Raw genomic sequence first — 27074 nt, forward strand, 5'->3', positions numbered from 1 at the left:
TAGGAACTGAGAGGCTGCATTTTTCTTATCTGCCATGACGGCCAAACAACCACTCTGTACAGTTCTAGTGACCAGGCTTTAAAATAAAAGATGCTGAATTTGGAAAACATGCAATACTGATTATTTGTAATGTGGAAATCATGCTGTGCAATAGAACACTACATGGAGATTGGTGTCTTTCACGGTCAGAGCTAGCATAATGTGGTCTCTCCGGATAACAACCTGTAGTTAGCTCAAGAGGCTGTTACCGATGTTAACATGCTCTTTTCTCTACCAATGCAAGCATTTAACAAAACTGGGTATCTGTAATCCAAAGGCAGTAATAGTCAAACTGGAAGTATGATCATGTCATCACCGAGGAAGCTATTACTGGAACAAATAAGATATGAACAAATAACTTTAACCAGACTGACTTTTTTCTTTCTGTTTGTTGATGTAGTTGTATAAGGCAGACCATCCAAAGACCCACTGCTTTAAAGTCAGTAACAAAAGGTCAAACAGCCACCAAAATGTCTGATTCCAAATGTGACAGTATGATTCTTGCCCTTTCACAGAAGACATAAATTGAGTTTCTGCAGCCCAATTGCCACTACATATCTGTAACTACAACCTTATTAGTTATGACTAAGTTAACACTAGTGCAAAATGACAGATAAAATCACTCTTGATTTGTTCTGACACATTTACTAGTTACTGAACAGGAAGAACAAGATACTTAAAATTTCAAAAATGTAAGGCTGTAATAATGATTTAGGTTAACTGCAGTTTGATACATTTAAAGTCAAAGTAAAACTGAAGCAGGAAAATACATTTAATAAAAGTTGTGTTCGGTCAATACTTCATCCTTCACCTTGTTTTGGAATCAGGCATTGCTGGGTGCCTAGTGTGAGAGTGCCCAAGACACTGACATTTAAATAATCTCTCTAAAAGGTCACACAATACTTGTTGAAATGAGACAATAGCTGTGTCTTTGAAAAATCAGATGTCATTTAGCATCAAATTGCCCGTGAGCACCCCTTCTGATGCATACACCCACAAGGGCACAGGACTTCATCACCAAGCTGTGCAAAGTATGCATTAGCTTCAAATTTTTCCTTTTATCATGTAGGCCTGTCTTTAAATCTGGGATTATATATACTATATACATGGGATTCTGCCAGCTAATAGCTACTCTGATGCATACTGTAGCTAAGCAATTGCAAACAAGATATAAATCAACCACCATTCATTACAAATACTCCGTAGTCTCATTTTTACTAGAATAGCAAATTCTACCTGTAAATTTAAACACCAGGACACAGAGCTTGAAATAATCTGTCAAGTCATCACTTCCAAGTGTTAATTATTTCAGGCAATTCCATCATCATAAGCAGCTCACTGTCCATTTTGAACCTAGTTAGGTTTTCTTTCCTCCTTCAAGTTCTCAGATTGGATGGCAGTTTCCAAGCTAAATTTATCTTTATTGCACTTATGTAAGCACCAGCTTTGTCCTTTTCTTCCTCTCCTGAGTGTTCTTCCTGCAGTGCTTCTGAAGAGATGTTATATCTCCTCTCAGCATCCATTTTATTATGCTAAGCAAGCCAAGTTGTTTTGGCTCTCCATGAGAAATGTCCTCTCTACCCTCAGCTGTCCTGTAGCTGTTCCCTGAGCCCAGCTCAAGAAAGATGTGTTCATTCTGTACCATGAGGATGAAATTGTACAAAGTATCCCAGAAAAGTGTACATGGCAGTACTCAGAACTTTTCTGTACACAGAAAAGTTACACAGGAAGTGAAATTACTGCCTCCTTGGTATTTCTATGCCTATTACACACAGAAACTCTTATTTGCTCTGTGATAACCAGTGAGACATCATTTAGCAGCAAATGTTTTTAGTATTAATCTCTATCCGAGTGACCCCTGGTTTCTTTTATTTATTTATTTATTTATTTATGTATTTATTTATTTATTTATTTTTGTATGGCTGCATTTCACGGAGAACCAGTTCTCTGGTGTTCAAGGTCAACCAGTTTTCCTCCCTGATATTCTGACTTTCCTATTCTTGGGCAATGCACTTCAGCTCTGTGTGTGATGCAAAACTCTTTAAAATGCTACCATGACAGGCTAGGCTCTTGTCCTTAAGAAAAAAATAAATAAAACCAATCATAAGGCCAACCCTTCAGAATGTCCCTTTAGCAAGCTCTCCCTGGTGCATTCCCCCCTCTTGCATTACAGCACACTGCTTCCCCTTTGCCTTGTGGCACTTTTTTAATTGCCATCTCCTCCAGCTAAGTGACTGCTTCCTGTGTGGCACAGGTGAGGTGCTCCTCTGCAGTCTGGTTACATTTGCCATACAGAACTTCCGTTCTCCCACAGTATTCTTCAAGCCTCACATGAGCTCCTTTGATAAACAGATACAATTTTTTTTCTCCTATTTTCCTGTACCTTTACCTACCTGTTCTGGTGACAAGTGCCCTGTAAGCTTTCTAGGTCAGACTAACGAGCGTGCAGTGGCCCAGCCACTCTTTTCCTATTGATGTTATATACTTTTACTGCACTCACTATTTCCCTGTGAGGCCTGCTTCACCTTATTGCCTGTAGGGATAACACCCAGGTGCATGAAGCTAACAGTACCACTGCTCTCTGGTTCCTATATATTTATTTCTATGACATAGAAAGAGAGACTTGCTTCCAGCAGTGACTCTTTGTGCCTTGTGCAGGTGGTCTGTGATGCCCAGCTCTTGGCAGTGACAACTGAGGGTGCTGAAGGTGATCTGTCTACTTGCTCACCTCAGGTTGGTGTCTAAGGGCCCCAGAGCCACAACACTGGCACAGTTTTAAGAGCTTGCTGGTCCCTCTCCAATGCCCCGTGCAGCAAGATGGACAAGAACCTGGGAGCAGCGACCCCAGGAGACAGAAATGTCCAACTTGGGAGTTCAGTGTCCTTGACAGGACCTTGGGGAACTTCCATCATGCTGACTGGCAGGTTTCCTGGAAGCAGCCTTTCTGGTGAATCTTCCCCAAGCAAAACTGAGAAAGCTGACACTTCACTTGCCCTGCAGTGTCCTGGTGAGCAAAAAAGTCCTTCAGACTTAACAGAAGGCAGTGACAGCTGGTTATTACGGGCCCTCAATGTTGGCGTGACTCACAACAAAAGGTAGGTACTGAGAGGCCCTGGTACTAGGGTTAGAAGGAAAAATATTGACAGAAGACCTCCTAAGGGACAGCTATTCATTTTATGTCTTCTTCCCACTAGGGTTTGTACCTGTATTTATAGATACATTCTGGTACATAGTACATATATAGTACCTTCTATCATCAGTGGAAAATAATAATTGACAAAGGCAGCCTAATTTCTTTTAATATTCCAAATTTTCTGTTGTTCTATTAGGTGGATCTTCAAAGTGCCCTGACATGCACACTCACATTTTCAAATGAGGTTTGGGAGAAAAACAGAAGGAACAGTAATAATAATGAAAAACTCTAATGGAGCTAAGCAAATTTAATTCCAAAGCTGAGGATGCAATGTGAAAAGGTACCAGTAAGGGACATAAGCTGTCCTAGCAGCAATCCCAGACTATTGATTTTTTTTGTGAAGGATCCATTTGTTTTTGAGCTCTCTCCCAGAGGATGCCATTTAATTCTGCAGTAAGCATGCAGCAGGAACATGTGTTGTGCTTCACAGATAATGCAAAGCAAAACAATTTGTTCACCCTTCTGCTTTAACTGGAAGGCATTGCATTTTTTAGAACAACAAGAAAGGACTGCTATATAAAGTTTCTAAGATGATAACAATAATCAAGCAAGAAAAAATAATCTCTGAAGAATACAAGAACCAGTTTCTCTTAGCTTCTCCTTTTTTTTTTTTTCTTTTTTTTTTTTTTTTTGATGGGATCAAAAGCAGTTGATTTATTTCAAAGAGCAAGGGATACTGCTTATGTAGAATTTCTTTTAATTTAAGAAAAATAAAACTATGCAGACTGGGCTTCCAGTCCCAAATCTATTCCTACAAAATTGCATTGCTGTTCAAGCTAAATACAACTACTTTAGGAAGAATCATGTCCCTCATTTCTTTTATGTACTATTTTTCTGAACTTCAATTACAGGTAAGACTAAAAATGAAGACTACAAAGAAAGAAGACATTTTACATTTGCCTCATTGTAAATGATCTGACTGAACTGACTGGTGTTATCAGTTTTGGGATTGCTTTACCAAAATCCGGTCTGGGAAATGCTCACAAACACCGAACTGAGATAATGGTCTCCAGAGCAGGAAGGTGTGTACTAGCTCAGAATTAGTGCTTGACATATATTTATTTAAGTTCAGACTGAATATAAGCATAACCAAATAGACCAAAGATGGCTGTAGAATTAAAATAGGCTAAATATTTTTAAAGCACTAAAAATCAAGGGGAATGGTTTATTTCAGTTTAACACTAATGACCTATAAAATGTCACAGAAATTGAAGCGGAAAAAAACATTAGAATTTGGAAAAAAAATAAATTAGGAGTTTTAAACACCATTTAATACAAAGAAATATGCCGGGACTACAAGAGGTCAGAAGCAGAGGCAGGAAAGAAAAATAAGCTTTCATTTAGAAGAATGTAAATGGAAAAAAAGGTCCAAACCAGAAACTCTGTTTGATGGCACAGACAGGCTCAGAAAGGAACTAGTGCCAAGAGACTGTGCTTAGAAAAGGGGAAAAATATGAAACTAATCTGCAAACAATGTGGTGGCATGGCATGCAAGGCATCTTCTGCCTGTGCACATGCACAGGGATATTGCTGAGGGCATGGGGAGGAGGGTTTCCCAAAACCATAGGAGACACAAATCACAGCCTCCCAGGGGTCCTGGGGCAGAGGTAGATCCTTTCCTCACTGCTGGGGCTGTGTGTGAACACCTGCACCACTTCACCACCTTCCGTGGGGGAAGGCAGGGTTGTGCTCTGAAGAGCGTAAGGTCTGTGGGTGCAGGTGGCTTTGCTAGAAACTGAAGACACGTATTCTACACATAACAGGCAAAACCCATTTGTTTTAACCATACTGTGATATCACTATCAATGAAAATTGCAGGAGATAGCTTCTCTGAAGACACTACGGTGGCACCAAGCCCATGCCATCATGGTCTTGCAGTGTTGGTCTGAACAGGCCAGGGTTTTTGGCTCTCCACCTCCTTCAGCAACACAGGCTTGAAGGGAGAAAACACTGGAAAAGGGCTCTCGCACCCTCCAGCACTTTCTGACTTTGATCAGAAAGTATGAGTCTTTCTTGAACAACAAAACTATCATCTGTTGAGCTTTCACTGCTGGTTTTAGTACAGATCTCCCATCCATCCTTTCTATTCCTAAGGATGACAAACCCTCCTGAACAGCCACTGTTCCACCAGAAGATAAACATCTTTGCAAACCTCCAGATGTCACCTGCTGGCAACACAAGCTTTTTCTCTGCTTTTAATCTGTTTCTTAATGTACCCGGAAAACGTGCCCCAAGCAGCACTAAGCTATCAATGCCAGTGGACAAGGTTGCTGCTAAGGTGGCAAAGCAGGGTGTTTACTTTCACATATCTGTGAAGGAGATAAATTATATATAAAGGAAATGGAGTGTCCTATTTTCTGCTTACTTATATTATTTGTCCTGACTGCTCTTTGTTTTTATTTTTTTTATTTTTATTTTTTTTTCCCATCAGAACTTAATGATGCTACATCTTCTGCATAAAATAATGTCTATGCAGAAAAGGTGGTGGTGGTGGGAGGCCTGAATGTGACTAATATATCCACATTCTCTGCTAATCATGATCCTAAAAAAAGCACGGAAAACCTTGTTTTCATCATGTGTGCCTAATAGGCAGGACCTCAGACATATACTATGAGGCACATTTTGAAATAAGAATGTCATTTCCAGAGTGGTGAAAAAATTTACCTCATCTGTAAAAACAGCAATTGATATCTGCTTGGTGTAGATACCAATACCTGCAGAGCATTTCCAATTTCCATTTTTTTCCAATTTTCCAATTTCCAACACTTCTAGAGAAAGCAAAGCTTTCAGCAGTGCATTTCCATAATTAGCAGCCTCTTTAGCATGTAACTCAATCCTCTTGGAGCGGTCGGACTACCTCTCCTCACTGTAACTGGGTTCTTCAGAACACTTTTTAATCTCAAGATTCTCAGCCAGACCTCAGAGTGAGAAAAAATATTTGTGATCCAAAGCTTGTTGTTTTACCCTGCTTTGCAGCCTAATTCTGTTCAGGCCATGTTCCCACATTTAAGGGTTTGTTCTTTATATATGTTTGTTTGGTTTTTTTCAAAGATAAGATTACCTTTTAAAATTACCCATGGATCTTTAAACACTGGACCCCCATGGCTCACAGATACCATGAACTATCACTCACAGTGAAGGCAAAATGAAAGATAAGACCAATCTCCGTGTAAGAACCTTTAGACAACATCTACATTAGTACATGAAATGAAAAAGAGCTCAGTAAGGTGTGGTATGATTCATGTCCAAGGAAATAACGATGACCCTGCAAAACAGAGTGGCAACTGCAAACTGCATATTGGAAATGGCCCAGGGTCCATGCTAGCTCTCAAACTGAACATGCTGAAAATGGGAGACTGCATACAACCTTGTGTCTATGCTTTGGCTCACACCTAGCATTTTTAAATTACTAGTACATCACTTTGCTGACAATGTGGGATACATAGACTTCTTTATTAGAGTCTGATCCTGCATATAAAGAGTCGGACCCAGCAAGAGCTTGTATTTATGTTTCATTATATGACTGATGGGTACACTTCAATGGTGCACAGTATCAAGAACATGCAATGAGAAAATATGTGGCCTGATTTCTATAGTTGAAGGAAAATTACATTACAGAATGTTTTTGGTTTTTTTTACTATACATCACCTAAGAGATACATCAGGGTATAAATATTGGTTGAAAATAAGCATTTATATAGCTGCCGAGATTGGAAGTATGAAAAAAAAAAAAAAAAAAGGCTTTTGCAACTTAAGAACAGAAAGGGACCTGAAAAAGAAGTTTCGCCTTCCACAAAACATCAAACTGTGTAATTAAAAAAAAATCTCAAATAAAAACAATTAAAATGAAAACAAAACAAAACAAAACAAAACAAAACAAAATTGTTGTCAAGGTTCATATAAAAGCTGGATGTGATTTGATTCTACTGAAATGATCTGATAACAAGATACAAAAATTCCACAGATCTAAAAAATATTTTTTGTTTCTAGTGGTGCACACAAGTTGCAAAATCTAGCCCTGTGCAGTTACTGGTCAGATCTTTAATTAGGCACTGATTTGATTAGGCATTGATTTGATTAGGCATCAAACTAGTAAAACAGAAACAAAACAAAACAAGTAATCAATCCAAAACAGCATTTTTCATGGCATTACAAAAGACAAGAAATAAGATAGACCTTTGGCATGGCATGTATGTCCAAAGTCAGTTTAGCTTGGATAGAAATGCTTGGGTTGAAAGACAGACAGGGGCTTGTAGGCAAAGAACTATGATAACAACCTAGGCACTTGGTTTGAGGAGGTGTTTCATTTAGTAGCATAGAGCTCAGCACCAGGCAGGGATTTATTTTATGTGGCAGTGTCATTTAGCCCCAAATTTTCTTGTAAGATTTATCCTATCAAGTTTAAAGTGACAAGAACCCTGCAACCAATAAAAAAATGAATGTGAATATGCATGTGTAAGGGAAAAACAGAAATACTCTGTGACATATCTGTCATCTGTATTACTATGGATACATGCATGGACTTTATAAAGTCCTCAGAGCAAAACAGAAGGCTATACATTTAATAAAGATGTAAGCATAAAAAATCCAAATCAGATTTATACAGTGCCACGACTGTCTTTGGAAATACGATGCATAGCATGAAGGTCATTTAAGCTAGAAGCAATGTGCTGAGCAAAGAACAGTGCAGGTTTGCAAGCACACAGTCTTCTCCAGCATGGGGGAAGGACCTTTTCCAGTGACCTGTGCCTGGAATTGCAGAGTCAGATTAAGACCAAAAAAAAAAATAATGTTAAAAAGAAGTGTAGGCATCACAAGAGCTCTGGTTATGATGCATCCCAGGGAGGAGAGGGATGAGAATAACTACCAGACCATCTTTTTCCCAGATGCAAAAACAGCTGCAAGAAGTAAAAAGCTCAACGGCTTGTCATGCTCTGAAGCTGAGGCTTGGTCTTTCATCTTCCTGGTTTGGAAGCTGGAACCACTGTTCTCCATTTTGTAGTCATACAATTTCTTAAACTAGAGGGGATCTCAGGTAAGTCTGGCACACACACAAACATGAACACCCAGATAAAACAGTGTAGCTGACAAACCCCTTTGTTTAGCAATCTCCATTTGGCAATACAGCCCACCCAGCTGGTACAGAATCCCAGACTGCAAACAGGAACAACACAAGGTGCCTCAGTAGCATCTTGCAGAAGTTAATCTCATGGCATTTCACAACGGATCACTGTATCTGTGCTCCGGATGGGAAAACCTAAGGCTGTGAAAAGGCAGCCTAAAGCACTGGGGCAGGCAACTTCTGAGGAGCCTGGCCCAGAGCCACAGCTGTGAGGTTCATGCCCTCCCTGAAGGCAGGAGGCTGCATCCAAGCTTGCCAGTAAGGCAGAAATGGGCATGGCCATCTTTGTGAGGGCATGGAAAAGTCATAAATACTATCCCAACCCAGCAAGGGGAAAGTTCACCCTGGAAAAATGCACCCTAATGTCTTCCTAAACTACATGCTGAATGGAAGGAGGCACCTAGGGAACTTGCGAGCTCAGAGACAGATTGTGCTGATAGAGGAAAATGCATTAAAAGACACGTTCCCAGTGTTCGGGCAACTAAGCCACTGTCATATAGCCCTGCTTAAGCACGGTACCATGGCAGGTGACATTATCCTCCTACACAGATCTGGTAACACAGTCCTCCAAATTCAGTTCCCTTCACTACCACAGAGACATTATGAAAAGCTGAGAAACTGTGGGGGAGTTTTGAAAAGAACATCAAAAAACCTCTGTGGGAAATGCATAGCCTGAATTTTTGGGGAAAGATTAAAAGCTAAGTTTGGACTTTATTGCTTGACTAAGCAATAAACAAGGAAGTGTGAAAGAACTCTACAAAGATCTGAAGCAGATAGACACCCACGACAAAGAGAACAGACTTCTTTATCAAAAATTAGGAAGGAATGTAATTGCATTCAATGGTACTGAACTAAAAAAGGGGAAATTAAAACTGATTATGAAAGAAAAAATGTCTTTCTGACAGTGATTTATTAGTCTGTGGTTTAATCTCCCAAGAGGTATGCTCCTATGCTTGTTATATTTAAAAATGGTACCAGATGAACAACCAGTACACTTACAAAGCAAAAAATTCTTGTCCTTAGAGAAAAATAGGCTGAATGACTTCATATCTTTAAATTCTCAGACTGTATGTTTTGCTGCATTACACATACTGAATAATAATAATAAAAAAAGCCTCCAGCCCCTAGTAAATGTAGGCTCAGAAACCTTAAAACAAATGAATTATCATTTGATCCAGCGTTGTAAGTATTTTCCAGTGGTTACAGCTGTTGCAACAAACAAGGCAAAGATTTATTCTGTAAGCAATTAAACACGCATTATACACAATGCATTGTTTCCCCTGGCTTGCCAAGAATGACAAAAACATGTGAACTGTTCTAAGCTTGAAACAGACCCTTCAATGCAAACTTGGGCTAGAACAGTACAAGAGCAGGATTGGGATGCCAGGCTTTGTAAGATAACATTGACACATGGTTGAATAAACAAAACTGGTGTAATACAAAACATGAAGTTGAGCCTAGGAACCCACCTCTATGAGACTGTGAAGACACGCAGTTCTTGTTTTGATTTAAAAGACAACTGCAACCAACACTTGCTGTGAAGGGTTTTCACAGGTTCTTCAGTGTAGGTTGGAGGTCTAGCACATTTCAATTCACCAGTCACTTTCTCTGGAACTCAGTCAGAAGAAAAATGTAAAAGCAGGCTAACTTCCCATTCTTCAGCCCACACTGAAGTTAAACTGCACCTTTACCTTTTGTGCAAAAGCAGAGTAGAGACTACTCACTAGGAAACAAGGTCTGGAAGAAAAGGCCGTTTCCTCTTCCCTTGCACCCACAGTGGAAGGATGGACAAGCCTTGCCACACCAAGGCACCAGGAGTTACTTAATACCTATTTGCAGCATTACTACACAAGCTTAGTGCCTAATCAACCTCTTTACAGAATCAAACATGGCATCTCTGTTCTCCCTACAAATTTGTCATCTAGAATTAGATTTCTATAAAAACACCTTCATACAGTGACACCAAAGAAAATGAAAGGTAAGCTCTTAATATATTATTGTAATTCCACATGCTAACATTCTTCAGCTGTTGCTAAAGCAGAGTTAAAGGGCAGAATATGAATTTGCAGAGCCAGAATTATGTTCTCAAGTCCTCAACAAGTGCTATTTTTCAACCAAACAACTAATGTGACGGACAGCTTAATGAGTGCTATTAAAAAAATTTGACAGTGTAAACTCACCTCATGTTCATACACACTGAGATGTAGTTTGGAGTAAATGTGAGATAATGACTGGATTTAACCCTCCTCCTTAGCGTAGACACAGAGAGGTCCACTGAGAGGATATCCATGGCATGTCAATTTGCTAATATAGTTCCCATCTGTCCTTGTATGCCCTCCTAATGGTCAACTCTACAATGGACTATAGCTGCAATGTCTTTCCTAGAAGACTCAATGTCTTCCAGTTGCAGCTGCACTGAGACTGGAATGGATCTGTTCCTATTACAGTGTTGAAACATCAAGTCCAAGCTATTGATATTTTCTGTTTGGTTACACAGATACAGGAAACCAGGACAGGGAACAGGATGATTTTTATCTTCTCCCATGGCACAGTAAATTTACTCTTTCATTTTACGTATTACAGTTTTCAATGCTGGAGCATTTCTAGCTTTCTGCTAGCTATACATGCTTATTGTTGATTAGGAATATTTCTTTATGGATACCTATGGATTTCTTTATGGAAAATCCTTTCCAACATATGGTGTAGATAATGTGACTGATTTTAAGTCTGGCAAGCCAGGAACCATAAATCCCTTTGAAAACTAATTGATTTGCCCGGAACAGTTTTAGTACATAAATGTTTTGAATATCCTCCATATTATTTTAGCTGCCACTCATTCACAAGTATTCCAGATAGCTAGGAATCATTGATTTATTTCTCTCATTGTCAGTATTAATTTAGGATCTTTCCAATAAGTTTTGGGATGAGTTTCATTTCCTACTTGTCCAATAGCACAGTTTTGCCACTGACTAGTAAATCATGAAATCTCTCTCACTGGAAGTCAATTTGTATTTGTGTTCCTTCATAGATTTATTTAACAGGGATTGCTTGACCCCAACTGACATTTGAAAAGCAAGGAAAAGATTATCTTTCATATTGTTCGTTTTTGTTTTAACTTCCACAGCTATGTTGGGACTATAAACTGATTATGAACTGGGCTTCAGCATGGACGTGCAAGCTGAAGGGACAGAAAACCCATCATGAATCTTCAAGTGTTCCTGCACTTGGCAAAGGATGCTAGCAAGATCATGGCCCACAGCTATGTAACAGGTTCACTTCATTCATTTAATAAAAAAACAAAGCCACCATTCTGTTGGTGTCAGACAACTGTCAACAACTGCAACAAACCTGCTGCCCTTATTCTCTATTCTTACACTCTATGTCGTTGTTTAATCTCACTACTACCATGGCTGTGTGCTTCTTGAAATTTGCATCTTTCAATTTGTTTCTGCTATATTTTCCAAGAAATCAAGTTGATGCTGAATAAGGCTTTTGATAACTACCACAAAAATAAACTTTTTTTTTTTTTTTTTTTTTTCTTGCATAACATAGTAACATCTTATACTGCACATTAGCCTTTTCTGTCCTCATCTTTGTTCTCTAACTTACCTTAGAAAAGTAGGAACTTCCTCTTTGGGTCACTAACTTCCTCAGGAATTCTTAAAACAGTTCTGCTGGCAGGAAATGCAGTTCTTCAAAACCTAAAGCTGTTCTAAATAAGCAATGCCTTTAAAGTCTTGTTAAAGTCAATTATTTGGGACAGGATACTGGGTTTGAAAATAACATGCTTGCATTTGTGTAATCCTTTGAAGTTGTAAAGTGCTGCATTTTCTTGTCCTTGACCACGGCCACAAGTTTGGTGAATTTTCAAACAGTGTATAACACATTATTTGATTAAAGACGTAGTATTTTCAGCAGGAATTGGACATCAACAGGATTGCTGTTATGTTAAGACAGATCGATGACAACATCCTGCAAGGGAGCCACATTTTAACTGAGCTGTCAACAATTCAGAGACGGAGGAGAACAAATGGCCAGTTCTCCACCATGCAGTTCAAACAACAAAACTGCCAGGCATACATGCTTGCAGCTGGGAAAACATAGACACTAAGGTCTATTTTGTTTTCTGATTAAAACAATTGTCTTATCAGTTGAAGTCTAAAACATTCCACTAACTTCTGTGTACTTGCTGGGCCTCATTTCTCAGTTTGGTATCTTCCTTGCCAGAAGGTTTGTATTTCCCTGGATGTAATTGAATTTCTCACCCATGCTTCTGGCTGACTCTTTTCACCTTTGATACATCCCCAAATCCAAGCCTGCTGCTTCTAAACTTTACAGTCAGAGGTTTTGCTAAAAGAAACTGGAATTGCCCTACTTTTGCTTTGCTTTCTAGAACCAGTCTTTCCTATTTCATGCTATATTGGGTTTATGTTTTAAGTCTTCCTCTCCTAACCATGCCACAAATATTCTGGTTTCACAAATCCCCCTGATTCCCTTGTTGTGTTTCCTTAATTTCCATTCTCCCTTCTTCAGTCCAACTGAAACTGCTTTAATCTTGCTGTAATGAGCAAGTGACACTTGGATATCTTCTTGGTAAAGATGGAATTTTGCTTATCTTTCATGATGTAACTGCTTAGTTTGATATTGTCAGTCACACTCTGTCATTTGGATTTTTTATTTGTTCTTAAACTTTCAAGAATCTGCTTGTTTGGGTCCTCTGCCTCTCTGACTGCTGCTTTTTGACATTTCTGCTGCCTTCTCTCTGTCTGTGGACTTACCTCTTTGTCTGTATGTGTTTCCTAGATGCAAATGTTGGAATGAATCTTTTAATTAGGAACTTTGGTTGCCCCTGGAGCAGACAATGCTGCTGTGAAAGTGTCTGTCCAGTCGTGCCTTATCAATCCAGGTATGTCAGCACTGTTTCTGTTGAGCTACCTTTCGTTCTGCTCTGAGTACTAGGAGAACTGGAACACTCCTGCACACTGCTTCCTTTCTTCATCAAACCCTGCTGAAGGACAGGTTAGGTCTGTGAGATGAATTAAGCAACAGATTGAGGTTTGCTAGGTACTCAGGAATCTTCATTAAATAGAAAGTATTGCTTCTTCTCGTAAGAAATTATTTTGAGATGTTCATGTCTCAAGATGCACTGAGGCACAACCTCTCCTTATAACATTTCCCATTTTATGCTGGTTTTTAGAACACTGTAACACCTTCCAAATTAAAGAAGAAGTACATAGATCTTCTACTGATGTAAAATTGTGAAAGGAATGTTAAAGATTTGGGCCAAGTTTTATCTAATTAGAAAGGAATTAATTACTTCTGTCCTGAAATATGAAACTCTGTCTGTTAATTTTATGAGGATGATATGCCTTAAGCAAGGCATAGAAAACAGTTTTCGGAATGAACTTAAGAAAATAGAAGTTTTCTCATATAAACTATTACGAGTTATGCACATTGATGGAATTTATAAATTTTTGTTTTTGCTGTCTAGTTTGGACAGAAAATCAAAATTTAAATCAGAGAAAGAGTAGCAGAACAACAGATAAAGCTTCCACATGTGTAAATTCTGGCTTCTTCACTGTGAGATCTATTTCACTTTCAATCAATTTATTAACCAAGACATTCCCCCTCCATACCCATTCCTTTCCTTTGTACCCCCAGCAATTTACCAAGATTCCTTCTGTGGATTATCTAAAAGCAGGGAAGATGCTCATGCATCATTATCATGCCTGTTGTCACATTGGATATATTATATTGGTTTTCAGGCAGAATATTTTGTCTTGGAGACAGAAATGAAATATCTATTCTGTGAAAGAAGTGATGAGCTAAAACAGAATCACAGCAGCAAAGGCTCCTGCAGCTTCTGGGCTGGATTCAGTCCTGTGGACGGTGATAAAGGATTCATCTTTTATGGTTCTTATGAATCTGGTGACTGAATCTCTTCACTATTGTATTAACTCTTGCAAGGAAGTTTACTTCTTTACATTTTAAAAAAATCTGCCTGATGCTGCATTATTTATGCAAACAAATCTGCTAAATAGGAGGATCCAGTCACTTAATACAGAATGACTGTCTTTGCATGAACATCACAATCAGTTTTAATATTGTACATTTTAATTCTCTGATTGTGCTTTAAATTTTTGTCATGAAAATGCTTAACAGGCAAGTATCCAACAGTTTAAATGTAGTGTTTGCATCGGTCAACACTTTTTGCATGAGAAAACAATTACATTTTGTTAGTCTGCCTGTTGTGTCTTACCCCACTCTGTGACCAGTGCTCTTTGATCATAAATGATGAAGTATAGGCTGGATGTTTAGTGGAAAGACAGTTCTCTGTAAAATTCCACAATGGATCAAAACCCAAAGTCCTCTCTTTTCCATTCATTTCTTTAAGGCTTCTTCATTCAAGAAATGTTGTTACAAACAAGCAAAAATTACTTAGAATCTAAAACATTGATACACATTTTAATGTTAAATTTATCCCAGGACAACTGTGCTTCTGTTCTTCTGTTTAACAGCACATGTATATCAGTTTTGATTTATAATTCCCAAATAAGCAAAGATTGGTATTAATGCCATGTGATGTTTCCTACTAATGAATTACATTAAAAAGAAAGATAAAAACAGATATGCATGTTTACATATGTATGTATATATGTGCAAAAATATGTGTATGTAAATATATATTTTTTAATCTTACAACTTTATATATATGTATGTTTGTACACATGTATGTTACAAGTTTTCCTAGGGCCCTTGTTTCCAACAATGGTTTAAGTCAAAGTTCCCAAACATGGACTTCATTTAAGATTAATGAAAGGATTAGTAAGGCAACAGCAATTTACTGTTATAAATGTTGAACAAATATATGCCTCTTACAATAAACTTAAAATAATGGTTCTAATTAGCAAATGGAATCCAACATTTTCCAGTTGTCTAATTAAAATGAAATTAGATGCAGAGTTGGGAATTTTAATTCAAAACATTCACCTTTACTCTTCAAACGTGTTGCTGAATGAGTTCCTAGATTATTCTAGTAAATGTCCCTGCTAATGTACTTGTAAAATGCAGGGTCTGATCTTGTTAACATTCCCTTTCAGAAAGAGGACATCAGAAGAATTTCACTTCAGAAGGAAAAGGGAGATTGTATAAAATGATTTCAAACAAGCAAAGATTATTTCCATGTGTAATAACATAATTTATTTTACATTCCTACATCTCAAAATAATTGATGTTGTATTCTTAGTAATTACTGAATACCGACTTGCTAGAAGCAAGATTCCCCAGTTGAGGTAACTGCTCTGAAACCAATGGTGGAATGAAATTTTACATTTGTGAAGATATGAAAAATTCTCATCACCTCATTTAAGGTGTGCAACCCAGGGCCCTGTCTCCTGACATTGCCTACCCACCTGTTAGAAGCTGTGTAAGTAACCAAAGGTAACTTGTCTTCCTCTATTTCACAAAGAGTATCTGTTGTGAAATACTATACCCTTGGAGTAAGAAATTACATCAAGTTTGAGGGAAAAAAAAAAAAAAAAAAAAAAGATTGGAATACCACAGTGCCTTGTATGCTGTAAACTAATATTTCTAAGGCAACACAATGAAGAAAAATGAAAAAAATTTGTTTGAGAAAAAAGCACTTTAAGTGATAGTGTCAGGGAATAATTTCAAACAAATTTTCAACTAAGTGAGGTTCCTGCCTAATAGCCATCCTGGGCTTGGTCCAAACCTCTTTTGCTTTAGGTCTGTGAAGCCTGAAGGAAAAGAAAATTTTTAAAGATGTTCAAGGGAGACATTTCTCCATGTGAATACTCAGGTTATATCAACAAAGTGCACAGCTACAACTAGAGGCTTTGGTTGTGAAATATGCCAAGACACGAGCTGCCAGCTGTGCATACTTACCTTCTTCTGCACCATCACAGACCACCACAGAGTATGACTGTCTTCTTCTAGCCGTGACAGTACACTTCTGACTCAACTTGGGGTGGGTGGAGCTCACAAAATAAGCTCCTGGAGTCAGCTCCACCCTGGAGCTCCCACCTCCAGGGAGTTGTATGACTTGGGAAAAAGTGTATCAAGGACTAGCAACACCAACAGCACATGGATTGAATGTCCATGGATCGAGTGGCGACATGGATCTCACCACTTCTCTCCAAAACCACCCTTGCAGTTCCCCCTTCAGCCTTCCTAGTCCCTCAGACCCAGAGAGGAGACAGCAGAGTCAGAGATGGGCAGAGGATGTGGAGGGAGGTAGAGTAAGTGGAAAATGTGAAGGGATCCAGCCTTGACAAGCAAAAACTGCTAAATGCTGTGTTTAGATGCTCAGATTTTTTGTCGTTGTTTTTGTTTTGTTTTTCCATCACATTACTGCTCCCTTGCCCATTGTCCCTTATGTTATATTTAGGCAGTTAATTACTCTCATATATCCATATGGCTTTCAAAACTGTCCTGTTTAAGATCACCCTTGCATCTCTTCAGTCTTTTCTTCCAGAGCCACTTTGAATTCTAATCCCACCACCCTGAGCCTCTTCATCTTATGTAGGTTGCTTATGTTGCATGCCTAGTTTTACAAAGGCAAATGTGATTTTTATGGATACAAGTGTAATTTATGAATTATAAGAAAAAAATAATAAAAAATCCCTTTTTGTTTCTCTAAATTGCACTGAAATGTGAAGTTAATGCAAAAACACAAGTACACAAAGATAATGAAGTATGTCTCTGCTAAGCTCAGTGGTGCATCATTTGTGCCTCATGCGGAGTGCTGAACTAAGTAAAAACTTGATCTGCATCAAATGAAGTGAACTTAACTGACTTCCTTGAAGATTCATAATCAAGAAGACCAGAGAGCAATGCTGCAATGTTGTTTGGCTGCATGGATAGCAGGGAGAAATTCGTCCAGTCATTCTGGCATCAAGCTCCGAAGATGCAGCTGATCAATAAACTCAAGCGAACACTCCAAATTGCTTGCTTCATTTTTTTTTTTTAAATTAACAACCTCATTCAGGTGTACAAATAAATAACTGCCATGCAGATACCAACTCCACACATAAGAAAAAAACAAGGGATTTAAACGCTTGCACATATCTTGCATACAGTTTTCCAGGTAAGCCCCCAGAAGTAGCCTTATCATGCAGAAGGTTACAAGGGAAAGAAAAAAAACAGTGTAAAGGTCTTTCATTTTGTCTGATATAAAATACCATATGGTTTTGCATGCTTCGTTAATGCTCCCTGCTTTGCCACCTACAAAAGCACAATGAGTTCAACCTTCAGGGGTCAGCAGTGCTCAGCATATCTCTGTGAACCAAGCTCAGAAAGGCTGCGGGGACTGTTGGATAAGGGCTGAATATGCTGAATATTAATCACACAGTTTTAGGTTGGACCATTTGTAATCTGAAAACTATCTAGGTATGTATCATCCCCTATCTCACTGAGATGTAAGAATGCTGCTAATCACCAGCACAGCTTCTCTGAGAAAAAAAAAATAAAATTAAAAAGTATTTCGTTCAGAGGGTGTATTAGAGAGTATTCTTGTGAATCGATTTGCTAGAGTATAAAATTCACTGTTTACTTATAGTGTTGAAATTAGATAAATAGAGTAGCTTTTTTGAGCTTTCTAGTGCAGAGAGTCGTGTGTTTTGAGTGATAACATTCATTGTTGGAAAGTCTAATGCTATCAGTACGTGGTCTGGAATCAAGGTTGCTAAAGCATCAGTTTTTTGTAGCTGCACTGAAATACAAGCAGGCTAAAGAGAGGCTGCTTCAATGTCTTTTTTATGCCCAGTGGTCTTTTATACAATGTTCCGCCTACATTTTAGTCTTTGAAGATTATCTTCAAATTAGAGTAAATTAGAGCTCAGGATTTACTCACAGTGCAATGCTTTACTCCACTTGAAGCCTACCAATTTAAATGCAAAGAAGCACAATCTTTATGGTTTTATACTTGTCTTGACAATGCGCTGTTTATGGATTCTTTTTAGCATACATAGGCATACATGCATGCAAAGCCAAGAGGTTGAAGTGAAATGACTTAAAACAGTGAGTCCTGTTACAGCATTAACGTTACTGCTATTTCAAGCTTTCTCACTCTTGTTAAGTAACAGTGGACTAACAAAAGGGAATAAGAATTGCGATGGATATGAAAATATAATGATGACAGTATAATAAATTACTGCTTACCATTTCCTGAGTGTTTGCAAAATCTGCCTCTTTCGAGCTACACTGCACCAAAAGCATTATAATATTAATCAGGACAATAAAAGGAATACATATTTGTATCAAAACCTACTTAAATAATAAGCATTCCTGTTCTCTAAATACAAATTTATTTATTTTTAAATGTTTTCATCTCATTGAAACTGTACATGATACACTGGTAATGCTACTGCATATACAAACAGATGTGTTCATATGTTTATACATGGTTAAAAATACAGCCTGAGCATTAACACACTGTGTCTTGCATGTGGAATTTTATTGCATGTAGAATAAACTGATCTGCATCTAACTCAGAATCGCAGCAATAACCCCTGAAGGTATTTTTATTTGCCCTCAAATGAACATTAAAAAAGGAGCAGCCATTTCTTTGCTATTTCTGCAGCATCTGTCAAGGCACTGGCAGTGCAGCCTCAGTGCAGAAAGTGTTAGTGCTTCTGAAACATGTTATTAGTGTAAATCTTGGCCTGGACTTGACTTTATTTTATATTTAATGACAGAATGTCAAAACTACTTTGAGATGTATTAATGTAGTTGCTGGAATGAAAATACTTCTAGTCAATTAGTCTTTTGATCTAATACAGTTAGCTGCACTACCCGGTCTTCAAGTACTGATGCTCTTTTACACTACAATCTGTCTTCCATCCATTATATAGTGAGATGACTTACCACAAGGGAGTAACAAATCTTGAATCCAGGTTTAGCCACAAAGTAGTCATCGGATTTGAAGGTTATCTTTATCTGATTTGTTCTTGATGTTATTCTTGGAGGTACTTCCTTGTGCCCACACCACCGTCCTCGTATAACAGTGCTGGTCTCCGACAAATCTTCCACTTCCACAAAGTCATACCTAGGAACCAGTTTGAAGGATTAATTTTTGCTGGCTCTGGTTACAGAAAGTGGCTGTAAATAGACAGGAGCTGGAGCTGGAGAAGCACAGAAAACTGGTCCCCATTCTCTACTGCAAAACATTGGGCTAAATATTACAAATGGTGTACATGCCTGCATAACACGAAACATACTAAGCTGCAAGCTGCAAGCTACTGCCTGGCTGCTCAAATGGCTATTTCTGGTACTCCTGGAACATGGCAGACAGTATTCTATACAATGTCGAAATAGCAATGTCAGGCATTTAGACCTGCTTGGTACACAGTAAACACACGCATTGTGCTTCACATGGTGGATAAATAATTTAGAGATCTGATAAAATATTATTTAAGGCAGGCTGCCTGAGCTGAGCAGCTGCAAGCATTTGTGAGCTTGGTGGTGGTCCCTGAATTCCCTGCAGCAGCGGCCACTGGCTCCTGTCTGCTGTGCTGGGGCAGGAGCCAGGAGAAAAGGAAGATGCTGGGGGCACATGGGGCAGTACATGCTGCTGAAAGGTGATTTTTAGGACCTTCCTTGTAGGTGGAATATGCTCCTGCTACATTACACCCTGGCCATGTACAGCCCTGGTGCTCCTCAGTCCAAACATGGCTCTGCCAGGAGCAGGAAACACCAAACCCCAGGGATGGGAGGATAAGGTGATGGTGTTTGCTACCATGGCCTCCTTGTTCATGTGCTTGGGTCATTTATTGAGCTCATTTATTGAGCTGGAGAAAAAGAAGAAAGAGACCAGAGTCCTGATTTCACTGCATCTTTGAGGAAAACAGTCCCTCGGTATCCATGGAGCCAGAATTAGGCCCCACACATTGCAGTCAGCAAGGGAGAGGTGATGACAAGGTGGGCAGTCTGAGTGCAGGCAAGGGGAGACAGGGAAAGCTGCCATCCCCACAGCACAGCTAAGCCTGAAAACCTTGGAGGTCTTCACTCAGGAAAGGCTTTTATTGCCAAAGCACGTGATCCTTCCAAAGAGGGAGTTTAATATCGTTAAAAGACTTTTAGTAAAAATGTGGTATCAAAGAGCTCCCCATCCCCCGGGTCTGTGGACCAAGTGCCTGCCTCTCTCCCCACTTGTGGGAGTTGAATAGGTCTGTAAATAACAGACCTGCTTTCCTTTTTCTGCTGAGAGCCCGTGTAAAAAAAAAAATAAATAAATCCAAGCATGATGCAGCTTGAGAATATCAGCCCTGCTGCTTTTACATTCACAACCCCCAAATTACACAGGACAGAAAATAACAGATTCACCATAACTGAATCACTACATCTGCCCAAACCCCGCTGAAGCAAACATTTTTTTGTGACACTAGAAAGTTTAGTTCAGGACTGAGGTAAATTTGTCTTGGGCACTCTCCACCATCCTCCGGCAAGGCCTGTTTTCTGGTGGGGAGGGATGTGGTACCGCAGAACTCCCCCACTGCCCATGCAAATGTCCTCCACTGCCCCTGGGCAGTGCATCATCCCCTTTGCTGAGCTGGCAGGTACAGATGGAGCCATGCTTTGAAGTGGTGTCAGCTCAAGGACACTTAGGTTGCCCAAAGCCCGTGGTGTTAACTCCTGCCCCAGTGCCCTGCAGGCCCAGCCTCTTGCCCTGCCACCTTCCCTGAGGCCCTGTGCCAAACAGATTGGCTCCTCCAGCAGAATCCAGTAAATACATTTCCTAACACAAGATGTTGTGTCGTTTTCAATAGGAGATTGAACAAAACCTTGTAGGCTTTTGTGAAAATTGCCCTGACTGGCTTCCACTTCCTAAGACCAGGAGCCAGAGCAACTGCTAGCAAATATGGGGCAAAGCCCTTCTAAGTACGTTTCTCTGCTTTCAACACCAAAGATTTAGCTGCAAAAAACATGGAAGTAGATGCAATTTCTGTTCTATATGTGCATCCACAGAGCCTCAGAGGCTGCATAACTTAATTGCTTTTCAGAATCACCCTTTATCAATTACCTGTGGAAATGCTAACAACACTTCTAGAAAGATCTGCAAAACCTGAAATATTTCCCCCTCTGAAACAGCTCTGCTAAAATGTACCTTTTCATTCCGCAGCCTGAATGAATTTCAATCAGTTCAGCCTTAATAGTATGCAAATTACAATAATTAGCATTAATGAAAAATTGAAAGAAAACACTAGGAACTTTCTGGAAAAAATCATAAAGTCAAAAGCAAGTACAAAAGGAATCTAAGGTGCAGAGACCCTGAATAACTTGTTCAATACACACAGCATTCAAACACATGCTCTACTCACAGCATTCATTTCAATTAAAAACGTGCCTAGCTGTCTGTCTAAAGCAGCACTGGAGGGATTGTAAGGGACTAAAGTTGAAGAAAAAAACTAGTTTTGAAAAATATATCAGGCATTAACAAAAAATCTAGCTATGCATACAGAAATGAACAGGCTTAAAGCCATTACAAGCTGTCTCTCTGAGAAATTCCTCGCTCTGGAAGTATACTAGGCAAATAAAACTGCAGTAACTCCAGGGAAAGCTCTATTTCTGAAAAGAATGTGATATTTTTCCAGCTTCTATAGACATATGGATTATGGAAGGTCTTTGCTTCTCTCTGAATCCTAAATTAGCTTCTCTGGGAAAAGCAGGCCGCATGTCTTCCAAGATGGTCAAAGTCCAGAGTTCCAATAATGCCTTGAATTCCCCTCATCATGCCACCACCTTTAATGACTCTTAAAAGAAAATATTTCATCTTTTTCCTTGGCAAATTAGCTCCCTGTTTCAAAGTTGCAATGATTTAAGGTCAGCCACAGTTTATCCGCTATGTAAATATTAACAGGCCGCTTCTGTATGCATTAGGCTTTCAATCTGCAAAAGTGTTCGAGGTGCTAGGAGGTAACTTATTACTGTGCTGCTGATCTTAGACCAACAGCACCCGAGCAGAGCAGAAGCTGCCAAGACAATAAATACGCAGGGGAGGAAAGCCAGCTTCAGTCTGTATTCCTTTATTGCTAAATGGAAAACAAACCTGCAGAAATGGTTCTCTCTATTGGTAACGCAGAAAATTGACAAAGCAAAAACACAAAAAAGATCCACCCTGTAAAACCCTGCAGAGCTACCAAGTCCTATAAATGCAAATTAATTGACAAAGAAGATAAGATAAGCAGGGGCTGGGTGTGCAGAAATCCTTACAGCTGAGTTCTCTACATAGATAAGGCACAAGTAACGGCATAATCAGGCAAAGAGCTGGAAGCTGAGACTTGAGCTTTTGAAGTAGACAGCATCACAGCAATCTGGCTTTCCGAGCACACAGCAAACTTGAGCCTGCTATCCCTCACAGACCACATAGTTGAACAAAGGAAATATAAACAAACCAAAAAATTGTTATTTATAGCATTTTAGTGAATGCTGGAGAGATTCAGCTTTGTGCTCTGCTATTGCAAAGCAGTTTATCCACCTGGGTTAATCAGCCAGATCAACTGGGCTTATGGTCATTTTGGCTTAAAAGAAAGAAACAAAGGAACTGCAATACAGTAGAGTATACTCTATTAGATATATTACTGTGCAGAGTATACTGATGTTTGTGGGCCTACATGTAAAGGATTTAAAAGAAACTGTGCCAGTGAAGAATAGCATTAAAGATAAACAAATAATTTGAAGAACTTCATTATACATTTCAATGCATTTTTATCTGTCCCTCACATCCCAGTACATACGCATACCTACTCATGAATTCCTCCCAGTGCCTTACACCTACTGAAAAAGATGTGTTTGTCTGGCTGAAACATGACAGAGCTGATAGAGGACAAAATCCTATTAAAGTACTTTCTGAGCTGTTAGGTAGCTGGATTTGAGTGTACAAGTGCATTGTACCTGGAATGTTACAGAAGGACTAAAGCCTGCCAAAACTGCTTCAAGTCTAGGGCAGCTCAGTTTGTGATAAACTCAAAGACCAAGGCAGGTTGGAAGGAACTCCTGGAAGCTTGGGGCTTGAAGCAGGGCCAGGGTTACTCAGGTTTTGGTTTGTGGTGTCATGCCAATGTCCACACCATTATGCTATGTCATACTAAGGAACTCTTTGCAAACTTCCACACAGCATGGTTTGCCACTCACCTGCAGATTTCATTTTCAGGCTCTTCCAGTCCAAATTGATTATCGAAGGCGAGCTGGATCCTGGTGCTCTCTGGGGAGTGGAGCCGCCATGTCAGCAGGAGGTTCCTGGGGTAACTGCTCGGGAAGCGAGGACTGTGAATGCAGCCGTTCCCTGCCACGCTGATGGTCTCTTCTTTTCGGTACAAGTCTGTGAGGTGATTGCTCTCTGTTAGTAGTCACAACTTGTAGAAATTAGTATGTTGTTCCAGTTACAGGAAGGCAAAAAAATACAACAATTTATAAAACAGAACAAATTATTTGCATTTAAAGTCTGTGACTTCTTAAGACTTTTTGAAGTTGGAACTAGGAGCATTCATTATTAAATAGGAAGCACAATGTACATTCTCTTAATTCAACCCCCATTAAACAATAAGAACAACAATACTCAATTGTATACAGTCTTTATTTTATGATAAATATATCATTACTTTTACATCAATATTGATTATATAACTCCCTTCTCACCATTTCAGTTTTAAAACAGAATTTGAACTTTAATAAAAGTTGTAAACATGAGAACAATCAAGTAAGACAGAGCAAAGTGAAAAGGCAAACATCCTTGTTCCCCAAATTTGGTGTTCTGGGGAGAGATGCCCTCTAAGCAAAGCAGCAATAACAAGGAAAGAGTGACTGAAAGTTTGTTTATTGTGCTTAAGTATTTCCTCTCAGAAGCATGTGTTAGGTCACATCCTGACAGTCTTCTTATGGTGTGATTCTTCTGGTGTCAAAGGATCATTAACACAAGTAGGTACTCCACACTTACAATGACAAAACAGAAATCAGAAGCTGGCTCATCCACCACCATATTGAGTAACTTCAAGATAAACAACCACGCTCTTACTTAATTAAAATTTCACAACTTTGCCTGAGCAAATACTCAATTGTTCCTAAAGTTTGCTTATACTGAGGTAAAACTTCAGCTGCTGTAAATCCCTTACTCCAAGGATAACGGAAACCGTGTCAAGACCCAGATCTCTAAAAGTCAAAGGATCCTCTCAATTGCGCCATGTACTTGCATTGTCCAGCTGTTACCAATAGTGGGATTTGACTCCCAGCACCGACAAATGGCAAACAACTAGATTTTTGTGCATTTAAAATTTTAGTGTGGTGAAATTTCAAAGATCAGGTGGCTTCAGCGCAACATGCAGTTTCCAGTCAAGATATTTGAATCTGAGCCTCCACATGTGAAATGGCTATCTACACTCCCCATATGATGCATGGAGATCTTGAGTAACTGAGCCCAGCTCAATTACTTACAGATTTCTAACACCATTTACAATACCATATGATTTCCTTTGTGGTCTCCATGAGGATGGAGAGGTCCAGCAACACATCTATCAGCCTCAGACAGAGTCCTGTGGAAGCTGTGCTGTCTCACAGAGCCACCTGTGTGTCAGCAAGCTGAACTCCTCCTCAGCATAGCCAGAGGGACCTATACTCTGACAGGTCTTCACTCAGTTACCCAACTGCATTGAACAAATGTTAACTAATGGGAACATGGGCACTAGCTTTCATGTAAACATCTGAGCTTTGGAGTCCAGATCTTAAATTGAACATCAGCCCCAGTTCTCTGCTGAAAGTTTGGTCAACCTCCACTGCAGGCAGCCTAAATGTAAAACCAGTGCCTTCTCCTGGCTTTGGCTATTGAGGAATTCTCCCTCCCAAACCACTCTACTTAATTTCAGGACCAAGACTCAATAATACACTGAATATCCCTCCTTTCCCCCCAACAAAAAACAAACAAACAAACAAACAAAAAACTAAGCAAATAAATTTTGTTTGTTAGCTAAATACTTATGGAAAATAGAAACACAGAGAAATGTTGCAAACTTCATGGTAAGTGAATTTACCTTTCAGGTGGCTTTTCACTGGTTTCTGGCTGTAAATACCACCTTCCAAAAAGCTGTAAGCAGTGTGGATGTGTGTCAACGGTTCATTGTACCCTTCTGACAAGGTAATAATTCTTTCATCCAAACAACCTGAAACTTAAAAGTCTGTGTTTCTTGTAAAAATCTCCAAAGATCTATTTGTGACATCTTTTTAAGATGCTTTCATTCAAGATGAAATGTTTTCACACCCTGAGCCATCCTTTCTAAGCAAATACAGCCTTGACTAGATAGTTCACAAAGTTTTGTTTGTTTTGTTCTGTTTTGACCAAGTGATTTTGCACTGGGAAACTGACTGAAAATTCAGTGAAAATAAAGACCACCCACAAGTCAGTTTTGTTGTAATTTCCATCAGGAGCATCTATAAACAAGGCTGTTTTCTATATATATTTTTTTTCTGTAACAACAACAACACCAAAAAAAGAAACCAACCAACAAACAACAAACTTTTTTTTTTTTTTTCCTAATCTTTTCTTTTTTTTCTCCTCTAATCTGGAATGAAACAAAATGTCCAGCCAACCCTACTGAGTTCCTTCAGAAATGCTGAGCAACTTTGGACTCTGAGAACACCCGGTACACCCACCCAAGAGGACAGAGGATATTCACAGAGTCCAAAATGTCCAGAAAAATGGATAAAAATAAAACAGTTTTGATGAAAGCAAATCCTGCACTTTTGAATGAAGCAACCATTCCTTAAGTCAGAACAAAGGTTGCTGTATTAAAACATGGCAAATTCCTCCTATACCTGAGTAATTTATTTATTTATTTATTTATTTATTCCCTGGGCAGCAAATTCTTGCAATTTTCCCACTATAACCACATATTTAATTGAGGGATTCAATGTGGTTCATCTTTCTCACAGAAAAGTTCCCCTTCCCAGCCAGATATGAGCACAGATATGGGCTTGTATATGTACCCCCCCAAAAAAAATCTGTTCATGTTACTCAGCACACCAGTAATGAAAGCATGTTACCAATGTTCTTGTTCCTCAAGGAGACATGCTCTGTCAGGTTTTAATTTAACTAAAACTCTGAATCCAACAGATTGGGGTGCTCTGCCCCTGCTGACTAGATCAGAGCAATGTCTGGCACAGCTCTGCATTATCAAAGTTAAATAGGTAAATTGAGAAATAAACCAGCACATTGAAAAGCTTATAAAATCAAAGCACAGTGACTTATCTCTATCATAACAAATACAGTAATTATAGAGTAACTCATTATAAGGAAAGGCTAGAGGGAAGAATGGGAGGAGAATTCTCAATAAAAATATAACAGGATGAAGGTATGGCTTTTCCACACAGAAAGAAAAACTGTTTGACAATAATGGACACAAATGCTGTTTCTATAATCCTTCACAAGGGATGAAATGCAAAGCCTTCACTTGACACGGGAGTAGATTCTTCAAGAGCTTTCAAACAGTTTGATTCCCTCTTACCTCTGTCACCATGTGCTAATTTACTGTCTGAAGTAGTACAGCCAGGAATGAATCTACAGTTTTCTAATAGGATTTTCAGTGCAGTTTTGTAGAATTAACTGGTTTAAATAGACATGGGAACATGGTCAACCCAAATTTTGTCTCTGGAAGTTGGCCCCTCACAAATTGTCAAGAATCTGGGAAACAGCTTGAGGAGATGTAAACAACTCCT

The 27074-nt window shown here is 39.1% G+C and overlaps 1 protein-coding gene across 6 annotated transcripts in view; it reads right to left on the minus strand.

Moving 5' to 3' along the window:
- PDGFD (platelet derived growth factor D) overlaps positions 1-27074 on the minus strand; it is a 145319-nt gene that overhangs the window by 36570 nt on the left and 81675 nt on the right. For 2 of the 6 annotated variants that reach the window (XM_068670260.1, XM_068670247.1), the window contains exons 2-4: positions 23505-23709; positions 19239-19419; positions 18534-18575 (exon numbers count right to left, since the gene is read on the minus strand). In XM_068670260.1, the coding sequence (XP_068526361.1) occupies positions 18534-18575; positions 19239-19419; positions 23505-23709 (428 nt within the window). The remainder of the gene's footprint in view (positions 1-18533; positions 18576-19238; positions 19420-23504; positions 23710-27074) is intronic. The other 4 variants (XM_068670266.1, XM_068670259.1, XM_068670257.1 and 1 more) reach the window with 3 other exon arrangements.

The sequence above is a fragment of the Anas acuta genome, chromosome 1, assembly GCF_963932015.1.
Source record: "Anas acuta chromosome 1, bAnaAcu1.1, whole genome shotgun sequence".
NCBI classification, from domain to species: Eukaryota; Metazoa; Chordata; class Aves; order Anseriformes; family Anatidae; genus Anas; species Anas acuta.